Here is a 16,113-nt window from a genome sequence, read left to right as displayed (position 1 = left end):
TTTCAGTGTTTTGTAGACCATCTAGCACTGTCCTGGGGACTGCAGAACAATGCATAACAATAAAAATAATAATCCCTGTAGGCATTTCAAAAGCATGCTGTAACCAGGAATAATTTTTGAGAGAAACTCTTTATTGTGCATTCCTTACATGGCTGCTGGGCTCCTTCTCATGCAACTCCAAAACCTACAGAGCATGCAGGTGAGAGAGGAATACTCCCAAGTTACTACTACTCAGTTCTCTGTCTCTCAATGATTTGTGCAGGAGGACCAATCAATACAGCACCTGCCTTTGGTTGGCTATGAATCATGTGCATGAAGACTGGCCTCTGACTCTAGCAGAAAGACTTTCTCCTAGTAGTTCCTATACTAGTTTAAGCAACAGCATGCTGCTTGTCATATATGTATGGAATACACATACCCCATTTTTCTCTTCATTGTGTTTCTGTAAGAGAGCACAGTGAAGTAATTCCCCTCTTTACCAAACCAAAGTGAATTGGGGGTTTTGCCGCTAAGTAGCAGCCTATTCTGTTCAGGTTCTCGTAATACACCATGCTATCTGAGAGCCAGTGCTGCAAACCTATACCTCTAACCTCAGCCAGGATTTTGTCTCTCTGTTGAAACTTACCATATAATATCTTCAGACCTAATTCAATATATATGCCCCTACAAAAGAAATCTGTAGGAGGCTGTGGAAGCCACATAAAAGAAAACATTGATTTTCTGAGGTATCCAAAGGTTTAAATTAAGCCCTTAGTTTATCACAAAATTTGAAGAAAAATCAATGTCTCCGTCTTTGCCTTAATAGACTGGAAAAATCAGTAGTGACTAATATAAGATATTCTGCTTGTGCTTTCATAAATAACTTATCCATAATATAGTCTAATTGCCTTTCATATTTGTTGTAATGTTTATGTATGAATTTAAAAATAGCTAAATAGTGCCATATCTGCTAATAAAGAAGATGGTCTTGGCACAACTGAAAATACTAGAGTATGACTGAGCCCTTCATCCTACAGTCTTATTCAAGAAATAACCCCATTGAAATCAGTAGTATTTTGGGTGTATAAGAAATGCTTGATCAGGTCCAGTGAGAGCTTTGTGTGAGTAAGAACTGCAAAAAGGCTCAGTCCTCCTCTCATTGTAATCAAAGGCAAAACTTACACTGATGTTAAAGATGGAGGATCTGGCCTAAACAAACTAAATGAGAATAAACATCTAAAGTACACCATAGCATGGGAGACATTCATTATGCACCTGATCCTATACTTCTGACAGATCAAGCAAAACTCACATGATGTCAGTGGATGATGGGTCTGTATAAGAAGAATGAATTAAACTCTCTGTAGTCCCAATCCAGCAAAATACTTAAGCACATAAGTAGTCCCCACTGACTTCAGTGGAGCTACTCACATGCTTAAGAGCATGCATGTGCTTAAGAGGTTTGCTGGATCAGGGTTTAGATGAACATTACTCATTTAAGTGCAGGAAAGAACAAATGGATATAATTGTTCTGAGGGTTATCTGAGTTCAGAAACGGCACATCAAATCACAAATCAATACAGGGTAAAGAATGAAATAGACGAACAGGAAATCTGAGTGTTCCTACAGGTCCAGAAAATGTTAATTTTTGTTTCAGTCATCTAACAATATTGTACATATTCTGAAAATCAACAATGATCAAGTTTAAACTTGACTACCACATATGCTAAATACAATTTCCCCATTATACTCTGGATGGATTTTTGCTATGCACAGAGTGCAACTGAAATATACAGTTAAACAAGAGACTAGAAAACCACTGTGAATTGATTAGCAATGCAAATTAAAAACAATGCAACCTTTAAAATTATATCTACATAGTACACTGGGGGAATTGTTCCAATGTGAGCACTACATTACGTATTTTAATTGCTTGAAATACACAATTATCTGATAGTAATGTATTACTAAAATTAGTCTATTAACAATTATTAAACATTTTCTTCCAATTAAAGGACCTCTTGCTGCATTTCTTGCTTTGGCAAAACTCTCTCTGGGAGTTCTGTCTGCGCAGACTGCAAAATCTGACTATATGATGCTGTGTTGCAGGGAAGAAAAGTCCATGCTGAACTTCTGTGTTTTTTTCACAGCACACTATGAAAGGAGAGTGGAGTTATTTATAACTGTGAAATACAGATAAGCAAATGACCGAAATACCCAGTGAGTTATTACTGGTTAGTCTGAAGGAGGGAGATGCTCCTCATGTATTAGCATTTCTTGTTAACACAGGATGGAGAAAAATGTTGCTCCTCAGCCAGCTGTTATTGGCGATTGATCACCTCACTAGTAATGCAGCAGTATGGCTCACAATCCATAATGAGTCACAACAAGGCAAATGCATATTTTACCATTCAAATAGGCCGTGCGCGGCGGGGGGGGGGGAAGCCCAGCTCCCCTTAAATTCTCCCTATAGCAAAGCCACCCACAGAAGTCAGCATCTCGATGAGCTCAAAAGGTTAAAGGTAATTCCCCCGCTCGCACAGCTCGGGCGCCACCTAGCCGTGAAGAGGGCCCAGCGGCGCGCCTGCACGTTCACTTCGGGCACCCACCGGCCCCGCGCTCCGGCGGCTGCCCACGGGCAGGGGCTCAGCTCCGTGTGCGCGCGCGGTTCCATGTGTTGCCCTGGTTGAGCGGGAGGAGGAGGAGCGGTTGCTTCGCTTGCATGCCCGCCTTGCCGCTGTTCGCATCCCCTGGCTCCAGCCGGCTGCTCTCGCCGCAGCCGCCGCCGATGGGGCAGGACCCAGCGGGGAGGAGGGAGCGGTGAGGCAGAGGCAGCCGTGCCGTTCCCCTAGGCGGGTGCAGCCAGCGGCAGGTTCTGGCGGGGCGGCCAGGGGCCACCATGTGTGCCGGGCAGACAAAAGCCTGGGGGAGCGAAGCGTGAAGCAAGGCGAGGCGCCCGGAGCTAGAGGGAGGGAGGCGCGCACGCACAGATCCATCTTGAAGGTGTTTGCCTGCTGCCTCCGCCGCCGCGCCAGGCTCGCCGAGATCCCCGGGAGCTAGGGGATGCCAGCTCGCCTCCCCTTCCAATGTTTCACTGGGGCAAGTGGAAGAAGAGGATGGGCGCGACCACTTCTTCCTCCAAGAGACCCGTGTTTGACGAGAAGGAGGATGGTGAGTATTCCGCGAGCCCCCTCCTGGCTTTCCCCTCCCCGGCCGTCCTTTCCCCGGCGTTGGGAACATAGTCCTGGCCGGGGGATTGCAAGACACAGTAGGGAGGCAACGCTTATTTGAATCACAGGCATCATTAACGGAGCAGATCGTCTCTGCTTTGGGAGTGAAGAGCGGTAGGACGGATCCCGTCTGACGGGGAATTCTTTAGTCAGTTACAGGCACCTGCCTGGGGAAGGAGACGGGCTCCAGGAACTTGGAGAAAGAGTTGCGAGGAGTGTGGGTGTGAACGAAAGGATTTTGAAATGCTGTTCAGGGTGCATGCCTGTAAAGCAACTTTACCTTTATTATTTGACAGTAAGTGCAAAATGGGCCAGCCCGAGGGAGGGCAAACAAACTTTAATAATGTCTAACGCTGACAGGGTCACACCCCCACCACCACTGTACTTCTCTGGGCCGCGAGATGATCAAAAGATGAGTACGGGAACCTTCAGCTGATCTGCACAATTCCTAGCCTGCACACAGGTGCTGGGTCATCTGTTGAATTTCCACTAGCTTGACTGGTGCTAGAGAGAGCAGTTCAGCTCCCTGGTTTAACATGTTCAGTCATTTATAACATGTAAACCTACAATGCATTATACACGATCGGGCAGTAGATCCATAAATATGGAGAGAGAATTAATCTGTCTGGATTAAGGAGTGCTCCCTAACCCCCCTCTATATCAAAACTCTCACCTTTGCTGTACTGTGTGAGCCTTCTGTCTAGGGACAGCGAAAAGTCTCTCTTACAATTAGTACTGTGCTTCTTCCTCTTGCACCAATAGCAAGCAGATTGTTTGCCTGTCTCAGGGGAGGAAGCAGCACAGTGACTAACTTTTGATTTTTCATTTAAAGGAAGTGTGCACGTGACAAATGCCACACTACGGGGATGTTAACCTGAACGACAACAAACATAGTTCCCAGAGAGCATGTTGATGCAGACTTTAGTGTCAAGAACTTGGATGTTAGAATATTAGGAAATATTTCCTTGGAGGTATGGGCCATTTGAGAGAACAGCTTTCCCACAGACACCAACATGAATGTTTCCCTTGTTAAACCAATGGCTCCAGTACATACATTTGCCCTATAGGTGGCAGAACGCAGTGTGCTTTGTTCACCTCATGTGAGTGGTTTTCTTATTTAGATACCACCCCCAGCTCTCTTATGGTGGTTTGCTTTGGGGGCAGTCTCCAACTGAAAAGCTCTTTTGGCAGCATTGAATCCCACATGGTAATATGGTCTTCCTTCACCCCATCAGTTTTCAAATGTCTTCCCACCAAGAGTAACAGCCAGCGTAGGAATGTCTTGTGGAGAGATTTCAGGAACTCTGGTTGGGGAATATGAGGGGGCCAGTACTATCTTGGCATTTCAATCTAGGAGCAACGTTTCAAGAAGTTTGATTTCCACTTTACAGGATCTAAATGTACTGTATAATTTCAGTCTTATCTCAGCCTAAACAAAAAAGGATGGATTAAGTACTCAAAGATGACATATCTAATAAACATTTTGTTAAGTAGCTGGGCAATGTGATTTTGATAGTTGCTATCTGCAGGCAGTGTGATAATCAAGCATGAGCATTCACAGAACCTGATAGTGCACAGCCATTCAAATATGGAAATCCCATTGATTTCAATTGGAGTGACCCCTATAGAGGGCAGTCTATAAAGCTAAGATAGTTACCAAGAAATAATGTATCATTTAAAAGAACAGAGGAGGAAAACAGAAGCTAGTGATGAAGCTTCATATTTATAGTTATAGCAAAGAAGCCTCATCTTCTGGTGACAACACGACATTCTGCCACTACCGGGAATAAGAGCAAAGCTCAGAAGATTGGGCAAAGGTGAGTATAAGTGAGAGTGCAATATCAAAATTACATTCACTTCTGTTAAGATGATCATATATTTCTACTTGACTTTGCGGGATAATAAATCTGAATGTTAAGTCATCTTGAGGTACTATACACTTGTCTTCATCACTAATATCTGGAAAGCTGTGCCATAGAGCCATGGAATTCTTAAGTATAATACTGTGACAAATCTAACATTCTAAAATGAAGTGAAGTTGGGTTGGGCAAAAAACCATTTATTGGCCACCTGTGAACCAGTCCTGAAACAAAGATCATCATGATATCTTAACCATCTGAATTCAGGGAAATCCACATCGGACAAATGAGGATCAAGATTAATATACTGGGACTGACAGCTACAACTGCACTGCATGCAACAAATGAGGATCAAGTTAGGATTCACTATTTACACATGTGATCTGATTGGTTAATATTGTTCCAGCTCTTAGTACTGTTATCTCTGAAGAGAATTTTTAGCCACCAAATTCTTCAGTGATTTACACCCCAGAGCTCCAATTAAGTTTAATGGGTTTAAGGCAGCATGGAGGTCCTGATTCAGCAAGGTACTTAAATGCATGACTAACTTTGAGCATGTTAGCATTCATGGTTAAAGTTAGGCACATGTTTAAGTGAATCAGAGCTGAATCAGGGCCAGAATGTGACCCTATTTTTTTTTTTAAACTCCCTGAATAACTCTTTTCAAGCATACCAGCAAGGGTTGTTTTCCTTGTATGTGGCAATGTTTTACATCATTATAAACTCATTAATAATTGCTAAAGTTGTCAGGGTGAAATAGTGGCTCCCTTGAAGTCAATGGCAAAATTCCCCTTGATGTCAGTAGGGCCAGACTTTCACACTAGATACATTAGGTTCAGGTATTCATCGTGAACCCTCAGGGCACAATTTTGCGCTTATTTACATATGTGCAATTCCAGCTGATGTCACCTGTGTAAGTGAGGTGAAAATTGAGGCCCTACTTTTACTCTAGAACAGTGGTTTTAACCTTTTTTCATTTGCAGACCCCTAAAAAGTTTTGAATGGAGGTGCAGACCCCTTTGGAAATCTTAGACAGTCTGCAGCGCTCCAGGGGTCCACGGACCACAGGTTGAAAACCACTGCTCTAAGTGTAAGAATTATATTAAAAAGGTTGCTAGTGGGTATTGGGTAACAAGCTTTTACTAGCCAAAGTAATTAACATTGAAGAATTAACAACACTGGCATCTTTTGTATGATTAAAGAGCACAGAATAACTATTAGAATGCTACAGGTACCACATTACAACTAATTAACCAAGCAGAGCTGTGATGTGATTGGAATGTAAAGTAAGAGTGGTGTTGGAACTGATATTAGCAATATCCAGTAAAACCTACTACATTCAACTGATTCGCTGTGTATGGGCCTGCTATGTCCATGGACACTACTTGAATTTTGTGATTGAAGTAGCTGCAGGATTAGACCCATAGAAATTCACTGTGCTTTCTTTTGACTATTAAGAGTTAACAAGAGCAACAAGTAAGAATTATAAAATGCATTAGAAAGTCAGCTTCATAATATAGTTTGGAAGGGGCTTTTTCTGAACAGACTCTACAGCTTTAAAGAGAAAGTAAGGAACCTTTCCAAATGAGGAATCGTTGCCAAAGAACATAACTGCTATACTGAGTCAGGCCAATGGTCCATCTAGCCCAGAATCCTGTCTTCCAACAGTGGCCAATGCCAGGGACTTTGGAGGGAATGAACAGAACTGGTAATCAAGTGATCCTGTCATCCATTCCCAGCTTCTGGCTGATTATTATAAATAAAAAGGGTACTTAAATTCAGTGTTTAACATTTCATACCATTTTTAAAATTAAAAATTTTTTTTAGTATTGCTTGCTCTTTCCATTATTACTTGTTAGTATAGTCAGAGCAATTACAGCATTGTTCTGGTGCAATCATATTTACTGGCACAGCATGGTTGCTATGGAGATCTCTTAAGACATTCCGATTACTTCCTGAAATAAAGAGCCAATTAATATTTGAATTTGATGTCTGAGAGGTCAGTAGTTTTCATATATCAGCACAATTTATCACAATGGTCAATTTTTTTAAAAAGTGGGCAAAAAGTAGACTTGTATACATATTTTGTCATTAGAAACATATATGAGAAGCATAATGGAATTAGACAGTTGTCTAAAATCAAAAGGTGAAAGCTTAATTTTTTTAAATCCTTCAAAGGTTTATATAAATACAAAAATCATAACATTCTTCCAGTTAATGCAAAGTGTGGATTTTTCCTCCAGAGAAACTTGAATACAAATTATTAGATATTAAGGCCAGAAGGGACCATTATGATCATCTAGTCTGTCCTCCTGCATAACACAGATCATAGGATTTCCTTGAATTAATTATTGCTTCAGGTCCAATAGTTGTGGCTGAACCAGAACATCTCTTTTGGAAAAAAATCTTGTCTGTTTTTAAAAGAATCCACCACAACAAATAATTTGTTCCAGTGGTTAATCACCCTCTGTTTAGGAAAAAAAAATTGTCTTATCAGTAAGTTTGTCTAGCTTAAAATTCCAGTCACTAGATCTGGTTATTCCTTTGTCTGCTAGACTGAAAATCCCTCAATTGTCATATTTCTGTTCCACCCGTAGGTACTTATAGACTGATCAAGTTACTCCTTAACCCTTCTCTTTGTACACTAAATAGGTTGAGCTCCTTGAGTCTCATTAGAAAGCATGGTTTCCAATCCTTTTTATTATTCTTGTGGCTTTTCTCAGAACCCATTCCAATTTTTCCAACATCTTTCTTGAATTGTGGATACCAGAACTAAATGCTATATTCCAGTAGAAGTGCCAAATGCAGGTGTCATATAAGCTCTCTACTCCTACTTGAGATTTCCTTGTTCATACATCTGAAGATCGCATAAGCCCTTTTAGCCACAGCATAGCATAGGGAGCTCATATTTAGCTGATTATCCTGGGAAAAGTATTTGGTGGTCATTGTGGATACTGGCCCCCAAATAGAAAAATATCAGCTAATATTTTTTAATAAATTTGTGTGTAGCCCAAGAAAGAAAGATGCTGTTGAATTTAATCAAAATTGATATAGAAGTGATAAGGCAACTGCTTTTGACGAATCAGCTTTTTAGTCTTGTCCTTGATTAAAGCATGCACTTATCCTTTTTCCTGTTTGCTGGTTTAACCTTTGAAATGCTTCACAGCATTTCAATGTTATTCTCCAGCTATCTGTAAAGTTGGTCTTGAAAAGAAAGAAGTGTTCCTCATGCTTTGTGATTCTTTACAAAAGCCAACAGACAGAACACATCCAGAGAGCAATTTTCCCCACCCATCTGAAATTGTTAGATTTAAGAGCTATTATTTGTATAGAAAACTAGCTTAGCATCTACAATGGTTTCTAAAAATGTAGCAGCTTTAGCTACCTGATACAGCTTTCCATCTGGAAATGCTTTTCAATGATTTTCTGACAAAAAAGGTCTTCCCCAAATTGAACTGCACCATATGTAGTGCATTTTGGATTAGTCAGGTTATTAATTGGTATAGTTATATCTGACATGAACTCAACATTGTCAGGATTTCTAACTAACCTAGTGCAAATGCTCCTTCTCACTCTAAATTGTTTTAAAAGATAAGAGATTGAACATCAAGATGTGAGACATTACCCAGGGCACAATCTGGACTGATGGACAGCTGTGTCCCCTCAATTCTCCAATCTGGGATGCCTTTTACACTGCTTTGTCGTGAGAGCAGCCACTCCTGGTCTGCTCACATGCAGCCTCCAGCATATAAATTGCTCCTAGTTATACTGTAGCTAGCCACTCATAAATTGCATTGCAAGGCAACACCAGCAAACTACCAATCCTAGACTTCCCCCAGAACCATACATCTTGTACTGCCCAGCACCCTCCTGGGCAATACAAGCTCATATAAAGCCTGTCTTTTCATTAATAGAAAATTGATCTGCACAAATCCTATTATTCCATATGAAGTTTCCCAAACATTTCAATCCAAACACACTGGTTTAGATAAAACAAATTAACTACAGAAAGATTTTAAGTGATTACAAATGAGGCATAAAAGTCAGAATTGGTTACAGGGGTGCTGCCTGCAGTACCGCTAACAGAATGAAATATAAAAATTAACAGTATAATGTGTTTAACATGGCACATTAAATTTCCATATGCCTTAGGAACTCTCAGACTCACTCTGTTGAGTAGCAACTTTTTGTGGTTTATTTACATTCCAATTCCCAACCCCAATATAGTCCCATTTTGCAATATTATTATAACATTTTGCTACCTTCAGCCCCTTTCTGGAGAGGACACGGGGGAGGGCCTAGCCTTACCTTGTTGCACTCCTTACTCACATCCAACCTCACTTGTGCCTGTCCTGTATCCTTTTTATACCCCTAGCTGATGGCCTAATTGGCTCATCCAGTCCCCCAGCCTGATCAGCCAATTAACTTGCACATCTCCAGTCAGGGGTTCTGACTGATGCCTAACTGGTCAGAGTCCTAGTTCCCAGCACTAACACAGTGTTTTAGTATAAAGTTATATACAGATGTCTAAAGAAGAACTGTAAAGTGCATTTCTATCTTGGCTTTTCTAACAGCATCAAAATGGCTACTAGAAGGAAGCCAGGGACAAATGTATCAATATATTTGGTGTAATTGGTTTAGCTGTCCATTCGTTTGTTTAAATTGAAATGATTAGGTAGGAAGACTTTTGTCTTTTGTGTACTGCATCCGAGGAATTACCAACTGAAATTAGAAATTGTAACTGGTCTAAAAGCTTTTAAAGCTAAAATCTAATATTTCCTTTTACACTTAGGAATTGTCCTGCTCTTGGGTCTGATCCTAGATCCACTGAAGTCCATGGGACCTTTATAATTGCATGGGAGTAAGATCAGGTCTGCTTCCTTCTTACCTTATTTGTATTAAAATTAACCTTTCTAGTAAAGAGTCCAGTCCTGCAGTCCACAGGCACGACTTTTATTGTTTACTCAGAAAAGCTTTCACTGAAGTCCGTGATATAGGACTAGTCCTCAAATTAGGTTATATAAAATGTGGGGCTTTTTTCCTCAAAGGACAATCAGTATTTGAGTTCTCTAAGTCAGGAAGTACTGGCAGAATTCACCTTACTGAAATAATTGGAAAAAAAAAAAAGAGAGATTGAGAAATGACCAAGGATCATCTATTAGGATAAGATGGAGAGCAGCTAGCCTTTGGAGCTAGAAATGTCAGGCTGGTGAACATATTCCACACATTGGGTTTCCTGCCTTTGTAGCGGGAGGAAGAAGTGCGAGGCAATGATGCTCCTAAGCCTGTTTCATCTCCTTAGAGGTTAGCTTTCCTTCTGAGCTTTATAGATCTTTGCTATCTACCACAATTACACAGATTTAAAAAAATATATGGGTGGGGTGACTGTGAAGGAGTCTTTTCTTTTCTTTTCTTTTCTTTTCTTTTCTTTTCAACAGAAATAGTTAAGACATTTTAAAATACTGAAAAATATAGGATTGGTTTTTCAAAGAACACCCAAGACTCAGGAGTTAGATGCCCAAGTCTCACTGAATTGAGATGGGAGTTGGGTGCCTGGCTCCTTTGAAAATCTCTGTTCTAATCACATTACTTAGATTTAATTTCTTAATGTAACATTTAAATATGGTCATTTCTCTGCTGAGGGAGGCAGCCATCTGAAACTTCTGACAGTAAACCCTTTATAGCACACTATGTATCCTCTCTCCTCTATCCAGCATATCTATATATAGATATAAAATTGCAGTAAAGAATCTAACTTGTGTAAAGTCTAGCTGTATGGATGACTATCAGTGCTCTGGTTGAGAAATATAATTACTCTACAATCATTATTGCTATGTAAATGGAAGAAGCATTAACCATCTTGATGGTGTTTTCCTGTCTGTTTAGACAATATTAAAATGCTTAGGAATTTACAGGACCCTAAGGGTTCTTAAAGTCTGTAAAGCAGTGTTTGGCAGTGTTTTTTCACTGGCAGCCAGGGCTGAAATTTACAAGAGTTTTAACAGCCCTGCTGCCAGCTGCTACAGTGCTGCTCCCATCCCCATGGAAACAGACTTGAATTTGCAAAACATGGGGTAAGGTGCTTAAAATAATCTCCATTTTAACTTTGAACAAGGTACTGAGGAGCTATAGGGTTATATACGCATCAGAGTTTTTTTATTATAACATTGTAGTAATCTTGGGAGCAAAACTCAAGTGGTTTGAGAAGTCATCAGAAGGTGTATGTAGATTTAATCATGTTTGCAAGTGTTTTCCCTTATCTCCTCTTTTCTTCCTTATACACTTCCATATGCCTTTAGCTCCTCCTGTGGTTCTGATCCTGTCTGCTGCAGCCAGGTGTTGAGAAACTGAAGCCATGGGAGGTGTGGATTTAAATCCTTGTGGAGATTACAGATCCACAGTGAAATCAGGCTTTCTTCCTGGACTCCTTCAGTAGCCATCAGCCATGTCCCAAGAGCAGCTACATCATGTTCTGTTGCCAACTGTCCGTTTTATCATGAGTCTTGTGTTTTTGGTGTTTTTCTTAAAGCCCCAGCTCCTGGAATCAACTGATCATGGCTTTTTAAAGTAAGTTTCTGACCCTCACAGTTGTGTAGAAAAGCTGGAAAATGTAATTCAAGTGCATTCTAATCACTCAGAAACCAGAAGGCAAAGAAACTTAGCACCTTACAGGATCAGATCCTTAGACAGTAAGCTTTTTGGGGATAGACCTCGCCTTTTTATATTATATGAAAAGCATTGTTTGCTTACAGTTCTCTCTAACTACTACTAACAACATTGATGTGTCTGAAGGGTATTTCAGGATTTTAGAAATTTTTTTTATTAAAGTGTCATATATAAGGCCAGATTTTCAGATTTCAGTTTCTGTTTCAGTGTGTGCAAAATAGCATGTGCCCAAATTTCTGCCCACACTTTGCACGACACTTGGATATGTGTAAATTACATGTTAGCAATGCACTGACTCCGGTAGGTGTTGCAGGTGCAGTGCTAGGCCCTAAAAGCCGCAGAAAGAGAAAAGAAAACTCTACTGCACATGCTCCCTCTTGTCGTGAGGGATCACTTCAGAATCTTCTTCTTCATCTTTCTACTGTGCAGTTAGGAATCTGTGGGTACTTGAGGTGGAGGGAGGAGGCATTTCTGCCTGGGTCGGGGGCTGGAATGTATGTGGGTGAAAAGCAGCTGCTCTATAAAACATTCTTCGCTAGTTTGGAACTAACGGTAGCATTGGCTCCTTGGTCAGGAGCCTAAGCCACTACCGCCAGTCTGAATAATTCATAGAATCATAGAATCATAGAATATTAGAGTTGGAAGGGACCTCAGGAGGTCATCTAGTCCAACCCCTGCTCAAAGCAGGACTAACCTCAGCTATATCATCCCAACCAGGGCTTTGTCAAGCCTCAGCTTAAAAACCTGTAAGGATGGAGATTCCACCACCTCCCTAGGTAACCCATTCCAATGCTTCACCACCCTCCTAGTAAAAAACTTTTTCCTAATGTCCAACCTAGACCTCCCCCTGCAACTTGAGACCGTTGCTCCTTGTTCTGTCATCTGCCACCACCGAGAACAGCCTAGCCCCATCCTCCCTAGAACCCCCTTTCAGGTAGTTAAAAGCCGCTATCAAATCCCCCCTCACTCTTCTCTTTTGCAGACTAAACAAGCCCAGTTCCCTCAGCCTCTCCTCATAAGTCCTGTGCTCCAGCCCCCTAATCATTTTGGTTGCCCTCCGCTGCACTCTCTCCAAATTGTCCACATCTTTTTTGTAGTGGGGGGCCCAAAACTGGACACAGTATTCTAAATGCGGCCTCACCAATGCCGAATAGAGGGGAATAATCACTTCCCGTGACCTGCTGGCAATGCCCCTCCTAATGCAGCCCAATATTCCATTAGCCTTCTTGACAACCAGGGCACACTGCTGACTCATATCCAGCTTTTTATCCACCGTTACCCCCAGGTCCTTTTCTGCAGAGCTGCTGCCCAGCTCGTCGGTCCCCAGTCTATAGCTGTGCATGGGATTCTTCCTTCCTAAGTGGAGGACTCTGCACTTGTCCTTGTTGAACCTCATTAGATTTCTTTTGGCCCAATCCTCCAGTTTGTTTGAAACATAGTGAGTCATGTCTCAAAATATTGTGAGATTGACTTAAAAGTGATAAGTTTAAGAAAAAAATTTCTTTGCCTTCTGATCCACTAGGGTGCACTTGGGTCACATTTTCCAGCTTTACTCCACAACCACGAGGGGCCAGAAACGTGTGTGTATGTTTTTTTTAAAGCACCAAGATGCTCCCAGTTGATTCCAGGAGCTGGGGTTTAAGAGAAACCCCAATTATCACAAGACTCGTGATAAAACCGACAATTGGCAACACTGCAGTGCCCTTAGGGCACAGCTGTGAAAGGGGTCCAGGAACAAAGCTTTATTTCTCTGTGGATCCTTAGGCTTCACAAGGATTTAAAGCCATACCTCTTGTATCCTCTGTAAAACCCAGACCCCTGCCTTCTTGGGAACATGAATCAAGAACTCTGCAGCAGGAACCTCATGGAGTTTCTTAACTATTTTTTCTCCTTATGTAGCTTGTTTCCCAAAAGAAGACCATACAGAGACATGAATATTAGGATGTAATTAGAACTGCCTGAAGCCTCTATGAGCACCCCAATCATAGCCACTGCACATCATTCTCCCATTCTTCATGGTTCCTTCTATGCAGTCCCCAGTGCCTACAATTCTCTCCTGACATGGTCTGCCATCTCTCCATCCTCACCTCCTTCAAATCTCTACTTAAAATATGCTTCTTCTAGTAGGCATATTCAGCATAGCCCTCCCTCTGTCCCTATCCTGTCTTGTATGAAGTCATGATATGAGAAAGACAGAGGGGAAGAAAAAATGAAGGTGGACACACAAGTCCCATACTGAATATCTCCATTCATTCACTTGCTTTTATTGCCTTCCACCTCCATTGGGATGTAAGGTCACTGGGGCAGGGGAAATGTCTCTTTCTTTCTTTGGAAAACTCCTAGCCCATGGTGGGTAGTAAATTAATAAGTTATTACTACTTGTAATGCAGCCTTTCAGCTGTTCACTATCATGCAGTATTGCAGTTCTCTCTTTCTTTCCATCTTTGTTTAAGATATTAAATTTTGCAAAGAGCCAGATGCTTTTGCTTTTTACAGTGTAATCAGAGTGAAATGTTAAAGCAATGCACCCTTCACAAAAAAAGGTTAGGGCATACGTACTGAGTAATTATTATTTTACGGGCAGGAAATTCTTGATACAGTTTAATACAATGACTAATTGGGCAACTGCAGAAACAGAACCAGCTCAGATAAGAAGCCAGACTATTTTATTGGCTTTTCATTTTAGAAACATTAGCCTAAATTCTTTGCTAATTTATACCTTGCTCAACCCCAGTATATTCACTGAACCGGGCCTTTAGTTTTTTTGTAGAGCACAATTTACAAATCAAAACTGAAAAAAACAATCTGAATTCTACTTACAGGAAAATCACAGGAGTCAGTTAATGATGTCACTACATCAGTCACACAGATTAACTGGTTTGCTCTGTGTTCCTCCCTCTGAATAAACAAAGAAGGATCTAATATTCCTCTCATTTACACCAATGTAATTCCACTGATTTCTATAACAGGGGGAATATGTGACAGTAAGACTGCAAGCTGAACTCCTACCAAGTTTTAAGAGCACTGTTTCCACTGCTAGGAGGCTTGCCCTGTAATAATAGCACCTACAGGTATTCTGTCTACTTCTTTTCTTCAGCCTACTGATGCCTACCTTCATTTACAACCCATCTCTGCCAAATAAGGAAAAGACATGATGGAAATCAAAAGTGAAGAAAACATGAATTACCTTTCAAATGTGGTTGCAATGCAAAGGAAATAACATTTTGGAATGTTATACTTTCTTGTGGTGAAAATGTGTATAATGTACATTTATTAACAAGAAAAATATGCACTTTCAGCATGCACTCACAAGGGACACTTTTATTGTTAACTGGCACAAAAATGTTCAGACCCTGAAAATAAGCATGTCACCATCATGAGCTTTATTTGAGTGGCTACTAGACACCAATAAACCCAGCCTTCTGGATCTGCTGCCAGGGTGGACTCCCTGAGTGACCATCATGTTTTTCTCCTGTTCTGTCTGTCAGTTCTACTATTGTGAAGCATGTGGAGAGCAGGTATCATGTTTTCAATCTTCTCCCATCCCACCAACATGGATGTAGCAGGGAGAGTCGGGGCATACATTCCCTGAGTTTTATCCAGCATGGTAATCTTACTGTGATTGGGTTGCCCATCTATTACAGCCTTCATTTTGAAAGGTTTGGCATTTATTCAGCATGAGGGCTTTTTACAACAATCTACATTTTTAAAGGGAGAGGATCAGTCTTTGTTTGGTCAGCGTTGTTCATGTCCTTTCCAAGGTAAGCCTAAGGTAAAATGTTCAAAAATCACCAGGTGAGTTAGGAGCCTAAGTCTCATAGAAAGTCAGTGACACTTATGCTCCATGTCCCTTGTCAGTTTAGAAATTGGGACATAAGTGACTCATGAGCCTAGGTGCTTTCGAACATGTTAGCTCTAGTTCCAAGGTTTTTATGCACATTAAACTCCCATTGAAGTCCCAGTGGGCATTTTGTATGTAAAGTAGTAAATGAAGTATCAGCTAAAATGAAAACAGTACTTCTGAACGTTATATTCTGCTAAATTGCAAGAGTTGTGTTTTCCCTCCCTTTAGGATGATCAGCTGGCTTTTGAAGAAGCAGCATGAAGCTTTTATTAGGTAGCAGTATAGATTCTCTTGACTGGGAAAATCTTTTTACATAATTTAGTTGAGAGATTTATGACCTGGAAACTTGCCAAATGGTTTATTTTATAGATGTTTTGATCAAACTGAAAATCCCCCACTAGTATTGTAGATTCATAGAAATACCTTCTGAGGCAGGTGTGGCCAAGTTTATCCCTGTGTAACTCCATTGACTTCAGTGGTATTACACAAAGTCTAGATTTAGCCTCTCATTTGCAGACTGTAAAAAACAATTGAA

The 16,113-nt window shown here is 40.9% G+C and overlaps 1 protein-coding gene across 1 annotated transcript in view; it reads left to right on the top strand.

The window, feature by feature from the left end:
• Positions 1–2,488: 2,488 nt before the first annotated feature.
• The window catches only part of STK32C (serine/threonine kinase 32C), a 223,207-nt gene continuing 209,582 nt past the window's right edge, over positions 2,489–16,113 (top strand). The window contains exon 1 of the mRNA XM_067533383.1: positions 2,489–3,150. Coding sequence (XP_067389484.1) covers positions 3,066–3,150 — 85 coding nt within the window. The 5' untranslated portion in view covers positions 2,489–3,065. The remainder of the gene's footprint in view (positions 3,151–16,113) is intronic.

The sequence above is a fragment of the Emydura macquarii genome, unplaced genomic scaffold, assembly GCF_026122565.2.
Source record: "Emydura macquarii macquarii isolate MOO-44397 ecotype Brisbane River unplaced genomic scaffold, CSIRO-AGI_Emac_v2 contig_3343, whole genome shotgun sequence".
Classification (NCBI taxonomy): domain Eukaryota; kingdom Metazoa; phylum Chordata; order Testudines; family Chelidae; genus Emydura; species Emydura macquarii.
The sequence above is the reverse complement of the archived record's forward strand: the minus strand, read 5'-3'. Positions and strand labels throughout refer to the sequence as shown.